Here is a 15,048-nt window from a genome sequence, read left to right as displayed (position 1 = left end):
AAAAAGAAAAAAGGGAAACCTTCTTTACATCACCTCTCTCAACATAAGATACGACACCGCACCTCTAACGATTGGGTCAAACCAGCTGACGACACCAAAAATGATACATGAAAAAAAAAGAACACGCAGGAAAACCCCAGACTGCACTGGACCCTTCACTGAGGAAGTTAGCTATAAAACTAAAAAAAAAAAAAAAATATTTTTAGGTCTAACATTACTACTAGAGATTTAGAAAGCACTTCCATTCCGCTTCTAAAGACAAAGAGGGCTTGTCAACTGAATACTTATGCTTCGTTATCGCGATTGACTCTTTCAGGAGTCGCTTGTGGTCGTTTCTCCCCGTTAGATTTGTGGTCGTCGAGTTCCATTAGTGGCATGCTATTCTTAGATTCCTGAATATGCTTGGATACCTCGGAATATGGATATTTGTTTTTAACACATCGCTTATGTTCGTTTAGTCTATCATTAGGACAACGCTTCGTTTGACCTACATAACACGGGATGAGGACGATTCGTCACATGAGCACTCGTCACAGAACGATTGGTCACAGGACGATGCGTCACATAGGAACATTTGTCACAGGATGACTCGTCATGCGGGCCACTGGTCACATCGATCGGGCAGGGGACGTTAGTAAATCGGAAATTTCAACAACTGCCCACATTCCCTGATGAGGAGTTTCACGACTTCCCACTCTCACATATACCAATGGATAGGAAAACTAATCTTACAATACACCCCCGCTTTTACTTTCATTGTATCACGAGTCTTCAGCAGGTTGATCTCAGTTGCTGGCTTGAACGAGCAATAATCCGACTCGCAGCAACATCAGTTTTTACTTTTGCCTTGCATACACCTATTCGACAAAATCAATAATTATCAGAATTCTATCTGCTGACTGTGTACGAGTACCCCTCGTGCAGCATCATGGCTCTACCCTACTCTGTTGCGATAACCTCCATTATTTTGAATGTAGTTTGAGTTCAAAAATAGTTGCTCTTATATAGCCTCCGCATTCACCGTTCGGGACGGACCCAGAAGCTAAAACGTTTGTTAAAATTCTTTGACCTTGAGAAGCGAAAGACATGCTAGGGTAAGAGGTGACCCACTTTGTTAGGCCGAACCAACATTCAGTGTTCGGGACCGAACCAGAAGCTAAAACATTTGTTACGAATTCTTCGCCTTTCAGAAGCCAAACACATACTGAGATATGAGGTGAGCCTCTTTGTCCGCCCAAACCAAATTGAACAACACAATTTTGGGTGGACGAACTATTGTAGGACCGGTTGGCCACGTGACGAGTCATCCTACGACGAATGTTCCTGTGTGACGAATCGCCCTGTGACCAATCGTCCTGTGACGAGTGTGCATGTGACGAATGGACCGTATCTCTATAACACAAACCCGAATCAAAAGGTATCTTAACGGTAATTTGATTATATTTGCAAATTTGCTTCAGCTGTCATGAGATCACATCACTACTTGAACATCACGTCATGCACAGTATAATGATAGCTTAGACCAAAAGTGAAAGGCGACAATTTTCTGTTCCATACTCTAGTTCGCGGACGACACACGCTGTAAAAGCTAATATTTTACGTGGTGCAGACTCACTCTATGTGCGTTCTATACAAGGATTTAATTTTTCCATATTGCTTATTTTGACGTGTCAAAATATGTGAATGACAGAGCATGTCATATATAAATTTTGCTTGATTAAAGCGTTTTTGAAAGCTATTAAAACAACCCTCTCTCGTGATATGCTTTGTACAATATTTGTGTTTTTTTTTTCTGTGCGGATAAGGCGCTAGGTGCGGTATATGCGCCGGGTGCGAGCTGTGTACGAAAATTGCTAGAAAAAGTTTTTGTTTATTTCTAAATGAGATTTTCCACCGCGAACTGTACACCGGATGATGATTATAGATTAGAAACTACCTACATCTGGCGTCTTGCTGCAATTTCAAAATTTTATTTTAACCAGCCGTTTATCGTAAATGAAATGCCAGCAACTTCAGTAGCAACTTCAGTAGCAACTTCGGCTTTAAGAGGGAGATATAAACAGAGGGAGATAAAAGACGGAGTATATTGGAGAAATTAATTCCGGCCTTGACGTTGTCTTACACTGAGAACGCAGAAGAGTGATTGTGTTTTTCAGGTTACGTTACTACGTTAGCTTGAAATTAAACACACTTGTGGCTGTAAAGTATTTTTATCAGGTAGGTAGCCTATTCTTACCAAAACCAGTCAACACAAAAATGTACAAATGCACACACGAATGATTATTTGAACATTTTTATTAGTCATTGTGCACAACTCAACTTTAGACTATTTTCCACTATTTTCCACTATTTTGACAAAATAATCAAGAAAATGTCGAGTAAGAGATTGAAAAAAGTTATAATTCGTTTAGCTTTCATAAACAAAAACTTACATTTGTGTTACTGTTGCCAAAAAGAAGAAGATAGTGGCGTTAACTTTATTTAAACTACTCCATTCTTGAGGCATTAAAGGATACTCCGTTCGATTTTTCTTACTTATGCCTTTTGACTCAATGTCATCAGCGTCGCTCAAGTTGATATGAGCAATCATCACTGGTTTCCTAGTTGAGCGAAGTTGACTTTTAAGGGACATACACATAAAAAAAGTTGATGGTGTTTTCGTCAGTATTGGTTCTTGCAGCTGTTGTCTGATATCTGATACTTGTATGTACCGCAGAGCAGGTCGTAAATGAAATCGCAGCAGGTGGCACTTTTTCCAAGCTGGTCTTCGGGAACGGAGACACTGCATGCATCTTCTGCGTGGTTCAAAGGCATGTGTTAGAAACCCTCCTTGAATCTATTTTAAAGACGTAAACTGCGGTTGTTTTATTCCCTTTAGAAACAAAAGTTGCATGATTCGTGTAATGAGAGTCTTCACCTCCTCTAAACATACGGCGTTACACCCACGCTTGTTCGAGAACAAAGGAAAGTAGAAAAAAATATGTCAACTTCACATAAACAAAGTTAGTGAAGGCATCAAACTCCATTCACGTCTTTATTCCCATCTGTTCCCCCTCTCTCTGCTGAACAACCTCCTAAATGTAGTTCATTGGACGAATCAAAATGTGCGCCTTTTATGTTCTGTCTTGAATTGTATTATGCTCGCCCTTTCTTTTACAACACTTTTTCGGGGTAGCGAATCTGTTAAGCTAAAGTATTGTGAATTCTGTTTTCGCCCCCCCCTCCCCCACCCTAAATATTTGTAGCAGTGTTTCATAAAACTTTTATGAGTTGCACTGTTTAAATGACAACCAAAACAGTATTTGATGGTTCCTAAGAAATATTCACTTGAGGGATGTCTCAGGCATATGCTACAAATGGGGCCACTGTTGGGGATACAATCGTAAAAAGAACGCTACCTTAGGCAAAACGCTAAAGAGCAAAATCGTCATTTTAGCATAGTTACGTTTGTGAGCAAAAAGTGAGATGTCACTTCATAAGCGCACTCTGGTTTGCCGTGATAGCGCCCCAACGGTGGCGTGGGTGTGATGCCGCGCGAAGTCGTCGCTCTCTTGTTCTTTGAGCCCGCTGCCTGCAGCGATCGTATTCCGAATCGTTGTCGCTCTCAGTCCAGAGTAAAAGTTTGTTTGTCTAATCGTTGGGAAACCTACCCGCTTTGCGATTCTGAACGTGTGTTCTCACGAGATTTAACCCGTCGGAATAACATGAGTCCAATACTGTCCGCAGCAAATACGGTAACGCACCGTCATGGTATTTATTTTTATATGCGTCTGTTTCCGGTGAGGTGGTTCTTTAATCTGCTTCCATGATGTGACTGTGTACGTCTACAAGGAAACTGATATACCTGCGTCAATCGGGTCAAATATACACTGCATTATAATTACATTTTGAACTAATCTTCTTACACAAGTTGATAATCACGTAGAATTAGAATCACTACCTAACAGGATGTACATTAAAAGTTTATTATTTTGCTACTGTGATGAAATTATTTTGCAATTACTTCCGTTTTCGTGCTACCCCATTTAATGATATGATCGTACTTTTCGCCATCGAAGTGAAGTTGTAAGTTTTTCCCACGACACAGAGGAATTTGTATACTATGTAGTACATATTGACCAACTCAACTCTGTGACGTCACGCCACTGCGGTGGCGCTGCTGTCTGCACTGTGCCTGCGCAGATGCTTCGCCTCACGCGAATCTGATTTCTGCGTACGCGCAGTGCCCACTCCCGCTGTGGGTAAACACGCGGGCTTGCTTGTAAAAAGTGTATTGATCAATACGGAACCCTACCTTCGCCATATATTGGGATTTCGATCCACCTATTTTCAACTGGCGTAATGGGAAGATTAGTTTATAGCATGATTAATGACAGTTACTTTATAAACCCTTAAACAAAAGGCTCAAGGTACACCTAAGAACTTCTTATCAGTTGCGAATGCGAAAGCGTGCGTGCCGTTCTTCCGCTCCCGTGTTTCTTTGGCGGCGTATTTGCGACGGCCGTGCGAGAACTCTCCCAGCTCTTCCCGCAGCTCTGAACTTGGACGCTTCGTGTTACATTCGCGCTCGGAGCACGGACACTCAGCGCCGTGTTTCGGCGGTCGCTGAAACTGACCTGCGCAGCAGCCAATGAGAGCCTCGTCGACGCTCGCCAGCCGAAGGGACCGACGGCGAAATTAATTGTCTGTACTCCACGCCTTTGGGATCAAGAAAGCTAGGTGCCGTTGTCTCGGCTTTCTCGAGGTTTCATAGCTGGGAGCTGGCTTCACTTGAAGAAAGGATTTAAGGTGCCATTTTTCGCGTTTCATACAGATGACGTCGGCTCGCTCCGTGGGAGAGTTAATGCATCTGCATTAATAATGAAGGTCTTAGTATTTTTTTCCTTCTCAGTGCGTAAAAGTTAAGCTGCTTTTACAGTAACGTTTATATCCCAACACCGAATCGGATCCGCAGGGGTTCTTCGTCACATTCGCGTAAAACTAAACGGAATTCAAACCAATCATGTTTGCACACCTCGCAAATCTGGTTCAACCGACAGCGTGAATAAAACGCAAGAGCAATGCAACAATGATTGTCAGCGCTGAAATAGTGAAATACAAGTTATACCCAAAGTGAGACATACGTCCCTGTAAAATATTCAATCGAAACAACGAAATTATTATGTGTGCCATTCCTCTTCATCCTAAGAATAAAGGACTTTGCACTTCTACGCGGCACCTTTTATGTTCCCCTGTGCGTAATGTGGCTCTTAATGTTGGTCAGCTGTGCGCAAACGGTTATGGCTTATGCTTTGTAATTCACACGAGTTGGCAAAAACCCTACCGAAAAACACAGTATAACTTTTCCCTATCCGGATTAAGGAACTGGAAATCTGCTTCTGGAAACTCGAAATTCAAATTGCAGACAAAGAAATGATTTATAAAAACCTAAAATCCAGACACAATGTAGATAGATTTCCAGTTCCATATTCCAGATAGCGAAAAGTTATATTGGATTTTTCGGTAGGGAAGGCAGGGAGTCAGGTGCTTAGCGTCTTTATGTGTCTCAATGCTTTTGTAAAACTAAGCCAGCGTTACTCAATCATAAAAGCAATATTCGTTTTAGTAGGATTCATAAATTTAAATTCAAAATTGTTTCAAAATTGCGAAAATTGCCATCATTCAATTAAAGCAATTTCATTTCTACTGAAATTTGTAAATTACTAATGGACAACGTTCAACAGTCACAGGAGTGTATGAAATTGACATGAGAAGTAGTCCTCGCCACTTTTTATCGAGTAGCGTTTCACTTCATAGTGGAATGAGGGTGCATAGCAGCGAAGAGAAGGTCGCGGCTGTTCCCGTGGCTTTCAAAAGCGCATGAAGTGGTTGTGTGCTTTCCATTGTCGTCCATAGTGTAGAAGGTTACGCACAGACTGTATCACGAAGCGTGGTGTGTTGCACGGTGCTCAGCTTAGCTGACATTTGTTTAAAGAGCTTACTACAGCCGATCCGGCCTATGCCGGGATTGCGAAAACTAATTAATTTGTACGGCTACTTGTTTTTATTAACGCAATTGAAGTGACTAAAACGATAAAAAAAATTCGTCACTGTAGGGATATTTTTGTACTGATTTGCTCAATTACCAACGCAGTATTTCAGGTAACAGATTTTTCAAAGTTTCGCTTTCTGCCTACTAAATACTCTTGCTGTATGTCGAGTCGTCCAAGTGGCGCCGCGGTGTGGTCCCTTAGGAACAATGCCGCGGCGGCACTTGTTTTGCGCACGCCTTTTAGAATGCATATAAATTATTGATTCAAAAACACAAACCCGTTTTGCGTGATGCTGTGTACGTTTTTTCTGTCGTCAAGTGGCTCGGGACGTTCAGTATGACAAATTCACTCAGCTGGCCTGCACACTAACTCGTCTCACATGAAGGCTTAGATACAGAGCGTGTAATTTTATTTTGAACTTATTTATTAAAAGTAGTCAAAAAAGATACACAAGCAGGTTTGTCTAGGTGAATCATACGGTCAGGGGTACAGAATCTAAGGGCTGATCATTACAAGTTTCATAATTACCCAAGATTTGTTCAATAAAATAAATAATAAAAATAAACCAATGGTTACAAGCACAAACTTGCTGCGCCTCATCAAAACCAGTAAACAAAACGTTCTAATGGTTTGGTGGAAATAAGACGCGCGGATGTGTGCCTAACTAATTACATGTCGTGCAACGTACAAAAGGCTAGTGGTGCAAACCACACTGATAAAATATTATCCTCCGCGTTTTTGCACCGCGAGCCTTGCGCCTGTCGCAAGAGTTGTAACTTGAACGCACCTCCGCGCTTCTTTCTTAAGTTTGCTGATTTATTGGTTTGCGATGACGCTCACCAAGCTTTAATTAGAACGATAAGGTCATTTGCATTTATTTAAATTGTTAATTTACAAACGATTTCTAATTATCACTATGAATATTACACATGGAATCTCCCCCCCCCCCCCCCCCCGCGTAAAATGACCCCCTAGCCAAATTACTCACGTGCAGATACCGAAGTAGTTATGATTATAATGCAATTAAATGCAAAGGTGCAAGCGAGCTGGACAGTAATGATGAAAATAATCCCTGGAGAAGGGGAACAAGGGGGACAAAGGACAAACATAAATCTCCAAACACAGCTAGGTGCTTCACCCTTGTTGGTGTACGACTGGTGGCGGCTGATAAAACCCGTTTGCTCTACTGACGTCTAACCCCTGCTAAGCTCAGTTGGTAGAGCGCTCCACCTGTTATGGAGAGGTCCCGGGTTCGATACCCGGACCAGGCGGATTTTTTCGGTCGCGCACCAGTCACCTAGCTGTGTTTGGAGATTTATGTTTGTCCTTTGTCCCCCTTGTTCCCCTTCTCCAGGGATTATTTTCATCACCGAAGTAGTGTACTTTTCACGGTATATTTTAAAGGAATAGGTTGGAATTAAGATATAATCCTGTACACAAAGATTGATTCGCATGTTCCATGCAGCGCAGATACTGAAATCAAACCCCTACATTAAAAAGTTGTCGTACCATTGACGTAGATGTTCCTGGTGACTGCGCATGTTTTCACATCCAGAAAAGAGATGTACACAGGAAGCGTGATATTTTCTGCAATATACGGGTTGAGAAGAGCTTATTTTATATTCACCATATAAATTGTTTTTGTTTTCTTTTTTTAGCTCAAAGTATTGTTTCCAACAAAGCCATGAAAGCTAAACTTATGCTGTTTTGCAGACGGGTTATACGGCCACGGGGACATAGGATGGGTGCTAATCGCAATGATCAGTCGGCTACTTAAATAAAACTTGTTGGTTAACTTTTAATGAGTAAAAATGATCATAAATGTTTAATTAGAACTTTGCTGAGCGTCATCAAAAAACAGAAAATCAGTTTTCAGGCAGGCATTTAGAGCGTGAAAGGCACAGCTGTGCTCTTAAGTTACCACAGGTGTAGGATAAGCAAGGCGACCGGTGCGACAAGGCGCCCGAGTGATTTCTCTGTCTTTTATCATAGCCCCAACTTGGTAACTGTTGCACCAGTGGTAGACATAGCGCACTACTGCGCTTCCCACGCGCTCAAGCTGTATATCAAATCTATTATTTTATTGGTTTCGGATGACGGTCAGCAAGTTTCTAACTGGAACCATATGTCTAATATTACTAATTTAAATGTTAATTAAAAATTACTTAATTAGCCGACTGATCGTTACGATTAGTCGCATGTACTATGTCCCCCTGGCCGTATAGCTCAGCTTCACAAACCGCATAAATGTAGCTTCCACGGCTTTTTCTAAACATATCTGAAAAGATTAAACCAAAAAAAGCCTGTATATTAGGCGAGCCCAAAGCAAAACACTTACTCAGAAATAAAATGCATCTTCTATGGCAGATTTTCTACTAAATGTAAGCATAATTCAGATAGGCCTGAAGAAAATCACTTATTTTAATGCATGTTAGATGTTCAGCTAACGCTAGTATTGTATAGCAAATTAAAGCAGACAGCAACCACATTAAACCCGATCCCCAGTAATGCTGTTAAAGGTTAAAAGGTTGACAGTCACTGTGCTCTTTCTATCCTCCAATCAGAGCAAGCAATTTCGTGTGCTTGCTCTGATGCCCTTCCCGATGCACGAGACACTTTTCATTTTTTCTGTTCCTTAAATAACATGCTCAAAAGGACTCATTTCGGTTGACCTACTTTTAGTGAGGGTACATTGCGCGACCCTCTTAAAGCAAAAATGTAATCGGCGTTTTGTTTTTTTTTTTAATTTTATGTGGCAGGCACCATACTCTAACCCTCATGTGAGTGCACCCAACGAAAATATTCCACCCCAAAAAAATCAGCAACAACGTTCCCATTCCAAGAAGAAGAAAAAAAGAAAAAAGAAAACGACAATCGCTTATTGGAGGTTGCAGTTTTGAGCTGTGTACACTCGATCCCACGATTAACTTTAAGTACTATCGCAGCCGACGCTGCAGTTCAAGGGAGCGAATCAAGATGAGCGAAAAGTGCATAACCACAGCTTTCGTTGTCTTTATAGGGTCGCTATCACAAGCCAAACCAATCACACAGACCAAAAAAAACGCAACGATGTCCTTTTGCCGCTTCTTCCTTGGCTCCAGCGGATCAAAGCGTCGGCTGTTCTTGGACTTGAGAGAAAAACCGAAGCGGTCTTGAATTTGAATAGAAACACTCAAATCGTCTTCATTTGTCAATTTGGTGCACGGAGGTTGCAGCAAATCGTTTTCAGAGTACCGCTGACGTCACGCTCCTTCCGAAGACCGCTACTTCATTACCACAGTTTTCGGAATGTCCACTCTCTCGCATCTGCAGTGCCTATAAAATCTATGTCCAAATCCTTTTGCTATGTTCAAAAAAGGTCAGAAGAAGTGACGACTGGTGTCTGTGCGGAGGAATATGCCTGGTAAGCTTGCAATTTCACGCGTTGACCATACGAGCGACCCGCGCTTAGCGGCCGAAAGATCTCGGTATGAGGCAGCAACTTGTCGGAGGTTTTTCGTGCATTCTCGCGTTTAGTTATATCTTGGTAAAAAACAAACCTGATATCCAGATTCACGGGATAAAAATACTCTAGAATTCATCTCAAACACTTTTTTTACAAGAACCTATTAAGCTTACATGTAAAGTAAAGAGAATCCGAACAGAGACAATTGCAAGCACGGCGCCCAGACTGGTGCCCCATGAGTGCAAGCACGCGCAGCTTGCTCCTAAACATAGCTTTGGCAAGCATGAAATTGCACGGGCTTGTCCGGACGCGCCGAGCGATGGCGGTGGCCAGTGGCCTTGCTTGCAGTCGACTATATTATAGGCATACACAGAAGCACCTTGGTTGTTTTGTGGTTCAAGTTTCAACTTTCAGTGGCGTAGACAACGGCGCTAACCGAACCTCGCAGACACATTAAAATAACTCTGTTATACTTGGTTTTACTCAAAAACTATCTAGAGGTTCATAATCGGCGAATACTCACGGCCGTCGGGATGAATGTTTACCACATTCTTGGCAGTATATCCTTCAGTGGACCCTAGCGTCACCCGCTCCTTACTAAAGAAAAGCCAGATATATTAAAACATGAATGAAATTATGAAATGATAATCATCCGTAGAGTGAAACACGAAAGTTGTAGTTTTTACAAACGTCAGCGTTTTCCCATTAAATATAACGTCTTTCGCCTTTCAATTTGGATATGGCAAGGTGCATATTCATTACAGTGTCCTAATTATATTTATATACTTTTTTTTACATTTCAGTCAGCATATTTATTTTATTCAGCGGCTCAATGAAATATTTTAATATTCATTCATAATAATGACTTGGTGGTAATTGTTGACTTTACATTCCTGACAAAAGTTGTAGTTCGTTAATTGCGTAATGCTGACGTCAGCTAAATTTCAGTATTGTTTTATGATCCCAAAATAGAACTTTCATTAACTAGTCAGTTGCTTCGTATCAGTTGACGTTTTAGTTGAAAAATTCCTTACTCGTTACAAGCATTTAATTTCATTTTTTTAGAAACAGAATAGTAATATAAAGGATATTGTACGGAATCGCTTTTCCCACCCAAGCATGAGCGTCGTCGCCATTTCGACTATGCTTAGTGATTGCGTTTTGGGTGCGCATACTATTTTTGAAAAATATCGTGAGAGCTAAACACCCAAAATATAACTTCCATTGCTCTCGCGATGCGCGAGAAATTCGGAAAGACAGGGTATCCTTGGCGTGTGTCAATCCCCCCCCCCCCCCTCTTTCCCCTCTGTATTGTGGGGATTGGATTTGATCTTGTTCAGAAGATGGTAGCAATTCTCATTTTTGAGTGCGGAATCCCCTTACTATGCTAGAGTGAATCTTGATAAAAAAACAACTATACCCAAATCCTTTAAAAGAACACACAACATCGACGACACCAACGTTACTAAAACACTCAGTTGGGAAACTCCCATAGAGACAGCTTTGAAAAAGTGGCCCCAATCTGTCTCCGAGCACCGAGCTAATGACGAACACGACGCCACCATTTCTCCCGCAGCGGCCACTTGAGAAACTGCACGTGACTTCTATTTTGGCTTTTAGAACAGATATGGCGGTAGAGGCAGTGGAGGTTACAGGCGTGCCACCCCCGTCTCCCCGGCGGACGCGCCGCGTTCAACTAGTGAAGTTAAAATGCACCTAGGGCGGGACGCGCTACCTGAAAGGCCCGCTGAGGCATGGTTGTATAAAAACAATATTAATTGTGCCGCAAAACCCTGCAAACTAAGGATTTTAAAAACATAACGCGCCCCTCTTTTTGTACTAATCTCCAATAAATTTCATACAAAAAGAGTCTTTTTCGTGTGTTTTTACGCAAAAACAGGCTTTCAAAAAGCTCGAGGTGACCACAGTACAGACAAATGATAAAGATGGCGCTGTTGTCGCATTTAGCTCGGTCTCGGTGGACGCCAGCGGCCCAGGTTTCGACGGCGAGTTTCCCAACTGAGTGTTTTAGTAACGTTGGATGACACCCTTATTTTCTTCTTCTGGTCTCCGGCGAAGGGACATTATTCATATGAATTGGGAATTCCGATGACTTGAACAATAAAATGGCTATACTTTGTTCGCTCCTCTGCAAACTGCTCACTTGAAGATTATAAGCCACAGGGTGCGTTGGGGCAAAGACGAAGTTGGTGTTGTGTAGATTCTCCGAAAAATAAAACGAGGAACCGTAACTCGTTACACAGACAGAAAGTAAATGAATCACGTTACCTCTTACTTGCCTCCACGGCAAACTAAATGTATTTCTTTGTCGCAAAAAAAGCTATTTAGCCGCAAGGAGCGTGCCACTCACACTGTGCTAGTTATTCGCGTGTTAGAGAGATCAACGCAACACAGGATTGACTTACGCTGAATTGTTTTCTCCGTACTGAGCGAAGGTTCGATATTGTCCATCCTTTTCCGACTTCAAATAATTGTGCTTTAAACACTTGGATGTTCCAAATGCCGGGTCCTTCTCATAGTTTCTGTACAACACGTACCAGGTCTGAGCTAGCGGGAACGCCTGTACGCGTAGGTGGCCGTTTCAATAACAAAACCTTGGTTCAGTACTCGGAAGAAATAACCTTCCTGCTGTAGGCTCGTTAGGACACAATATTACACTGTATTGGTTGTATAAAACTTAGAAAAGAGGCGGTACATGTCAAGATCAGAAAAGCTTTCGCCGAATACACGTTAATGTACAGGGTGTTTGATTTTTAATCCGAGCAGAGTTATTACTACAAGAAAACACTCCCTGAAAGTTTCATCAATGCGGTTTATGCAGGTGAGTTATACGACAAGGTTGGCATAGTACACAGGGCCAATGCTTTCGATAGATAAGCCGAACTCATATCTAGATGTTCTTAATTAAATTCTAAATTGGTGGAAATAAACATATACCTCTTATTAAAAACATGCTGAGCGTCATCTAAAAACCCTAAATAAAGATTCGAACAACTTGAAGTACGTGGGAAGCGCGTGGGTGCACCGTAGTCACTTTGCGCGCAACAGGCGTCAAGCTGGCGCTGGGAAAACATGGATTATCAGATTATCCTCCAAGTCTTTCTGCCACTGGCATCGCGCCCTGTTTGGTGTCACCCCCCCCCCCCCCCCTGCAATTTCACGTGCCTCAAATTGTTCTAGCATTGATTAATTTGGTGGTTCTAGAATACGCTCCGCAAGTTTCTAATTGTAACCTTATGTTTATTTCAACTGATATAGAAGTTAATTGAATATTTTAGTTAATTATCCCAGTAATCGCGAGGGTTAGCCATCTATATTATGTCCCCCTGGCAACATAACTTACCTGCACAAACAGCATTAACCTACCTTTCACAGATGTTTTAAAATAAAGCAGGTGGTAGTAAAATCAAGTGCTTCATATTTCTTACAGGAAAATACTTCAAGTTGTCAAGATCTTAGTCATCTTACTGCACCCTAAACACATTAACTGCTAGAACTTTTCTTTGATAAAGGTGACTTCAACTCAGTTTACAGCGTCAATTTAGGAATACAAAATAACAGGCTGAAGTTGACCGAGTTGGTACATAATGCAAAAGTAAACGGTAAGCTAGAACGATAAGGACAAAACACAGACAGTTGATAGTCAGAGGTGTGCATGTCTCTGTTTCTCCATGCCTGTGTTTTGTCCCTACTGTTCTAGCTGACCGTTTACTTTTGCATTTGGAATGCGCTTAGTGCAACAAGTAACTATGTGCTCATGGGCGAAGTAAGTTTCTTTACAAATATTTTATTGACTATTCACTTCAATTAATTTCCTATTAACCAGCGAGAAACTGCGTGTACCTCCACATACCTTTGATGCGTCTTGGTAAATTTGGAGCTTAGGATCAAGCTCCGGATAATTCGGCGTTGCGCTACATCCCAGAAGAATCTGGAGGGCGGTCAAAGTAAAGACAGGCGACATCGTGTACCCCTTAAAACGCTGCGAAGTGTATAACGCCATGGGGCGGCGGTGGTGTTCTTTTTATAGCTAATGTCTAAAGGGAACTTGTAATTTAATTTTGTTTGATGCGCACCTGGAGTTTTTTGTCGTGCGTTTCCGGTCGCAATAAAAACAACATATATATTAAATAACAGCCACCAGGCATATTATTCATATTGGTAACATTACTCCGAAAGCTGTTCCCCTATGTCTCTGTGAACGAAATAAATATATATATTAAAAAATAAAAAAAACGCAGCTTGTACAACGACCCGCATGTGAGCCGGTAAACTTGGGACTCACGCTGCTAGAGGATTACAACTTTGGTGTTTGCCTCCTCCTTCGTTAGGAAAGGACTGATGGACAAGCTTTTTCTTTAAATGCATTGGTGAATGAAGATAACGTTGCCAGGACAATTTCAGTTAGTTACCTGGAGACCAACCGATAAATTTGAATTACAATGTCGAGCGACTGGTCAGCAAACGCTTCTGGCTTGGCGGTATCTCTTGGTCTGCTTCTGCTTCTCTCTAAATTCTGTTCTGTAATCCGTCATTAAAATTGCTCTCTGCTTATGATGGTACAGCGCTAGTCGCAATTTATGTACACCTCCCACTATTTTGACAAAAATATAATTGAGCGTCGTGCGCTCAATGATTACAAATCACTTCTGCGAGAACTACTTACCGCACAGGAAAAGACGTATATCCTGTAGTAGTTTATGCCGAAGGGCACAATAAGAAAAATTATTCGCGTTGAATTTAATTGGGTCATTGTCAACATCAGTAATACATTTTTAATTATTAAAACGGCACCCCCAATCCCAAACTTTTGTAAGTCTGTCCGTGCATTGTCCGCATACTTTAGGGGGGAAATAGACACCACGGGACGAACCGTCACCCGACCTAGACACCAAAAGGGGAAATTTGGTGTCACATTACATATATGTGTAAAAAATACACGTCTTGTGACCTAATCCTACATTCAAATTCCCCTCTAAATTTAGCGGGAAAATCAGCATCACATGACCTATGTGATGTTTCAACTATATTTAGTGGGGAAGTTCACATAACATGGGGGGGGGGGACCTATAGACCATTGCAGTTTCCCCGCTAGATTTAACGGCAGTAATTGATGTTACGTGAGCTGATACCATGTGACCTATACAACAATTTGGATTTTCCGCTAAATTTAGCTGGGTAATATACGTCACGCGACATACAATTCCCTTTCCCTATCCCACTCTTTCCTTCCCATGTTTAATATCTCCATTCATCCCTTCTGCGTCCCAGGCCCTCTTGCACGAACATTCACCGCTTCGAAGCTCCAGGCTGACTGAACTGCATCGCGATTTATACACGTCGAACTCTACTTTTTGCAGAAGATCTTGGTACCGTCTGTCTGCATGCTGGCCTGTGCAATTCAGTCCCTCCTGAGTTCCTACCGAAGTATTTTTTGGAACAAGGCACCTCGGCTGTAGGTGTGAAATGCGCAAAATCACCTGTAAACAAGACTTAGGAATGTATTTAGATGGCGGGCCTCACCGCCCTTTTTCCCCAGTATTTTTTTGC

General features: G+C 41.8%; 1 protein-coding gene across 1 annotated transcript; it reads right to left on the bottom strand.

The window, feature by feature from the left end:
* Positions 1–2,661: 2,661 nt before the first annotated feature.
* LOC120842530 lies at positions 2,662–13,462 on the bottom strand. Its single transcript, XM_040213662.1, has 5 exons — positions 13,352–13,462; positions 11,904–12,058; positions 10,001–10,074; positions 7,542–7,619; positions 2,662–2,795 (listed from the first exon to the last, which is right to left on the bottom strand). The coding sequence occupies exons 1-5, from the start codon at positions 13,460–13,462 to the stop codon at positions 2,662–2,664; spliced, it is 552 nt and encodes a 183-aa protein (XP_040069596.1).
* Between the last annotated feature and the right edge of the window lie 1,586 nt (positions 13,463–15,048).

This window comes from Ixodes scapularis, unplaced genomic scaffold, assembly GCF_016920785.2.
Source record: "Ixodes scapularis isolate PalLabHiFi unplaced genomic scaffold, ASM1692078v2 PGA_scaffold16__2_contigs__length_2301149, whole genome shotgun sequence".
NCBI lineage: Eukaryota > Metazoa > Arthropoda > Arachnida > Ixodida > Ixodidae > Ixodes > Ixodes scapularis.
The sequence above is the reverse complement of the archived record's forward strand: the minus strand, read 5'-3'. Positions and strand labels throughout refer to the sequence as shown.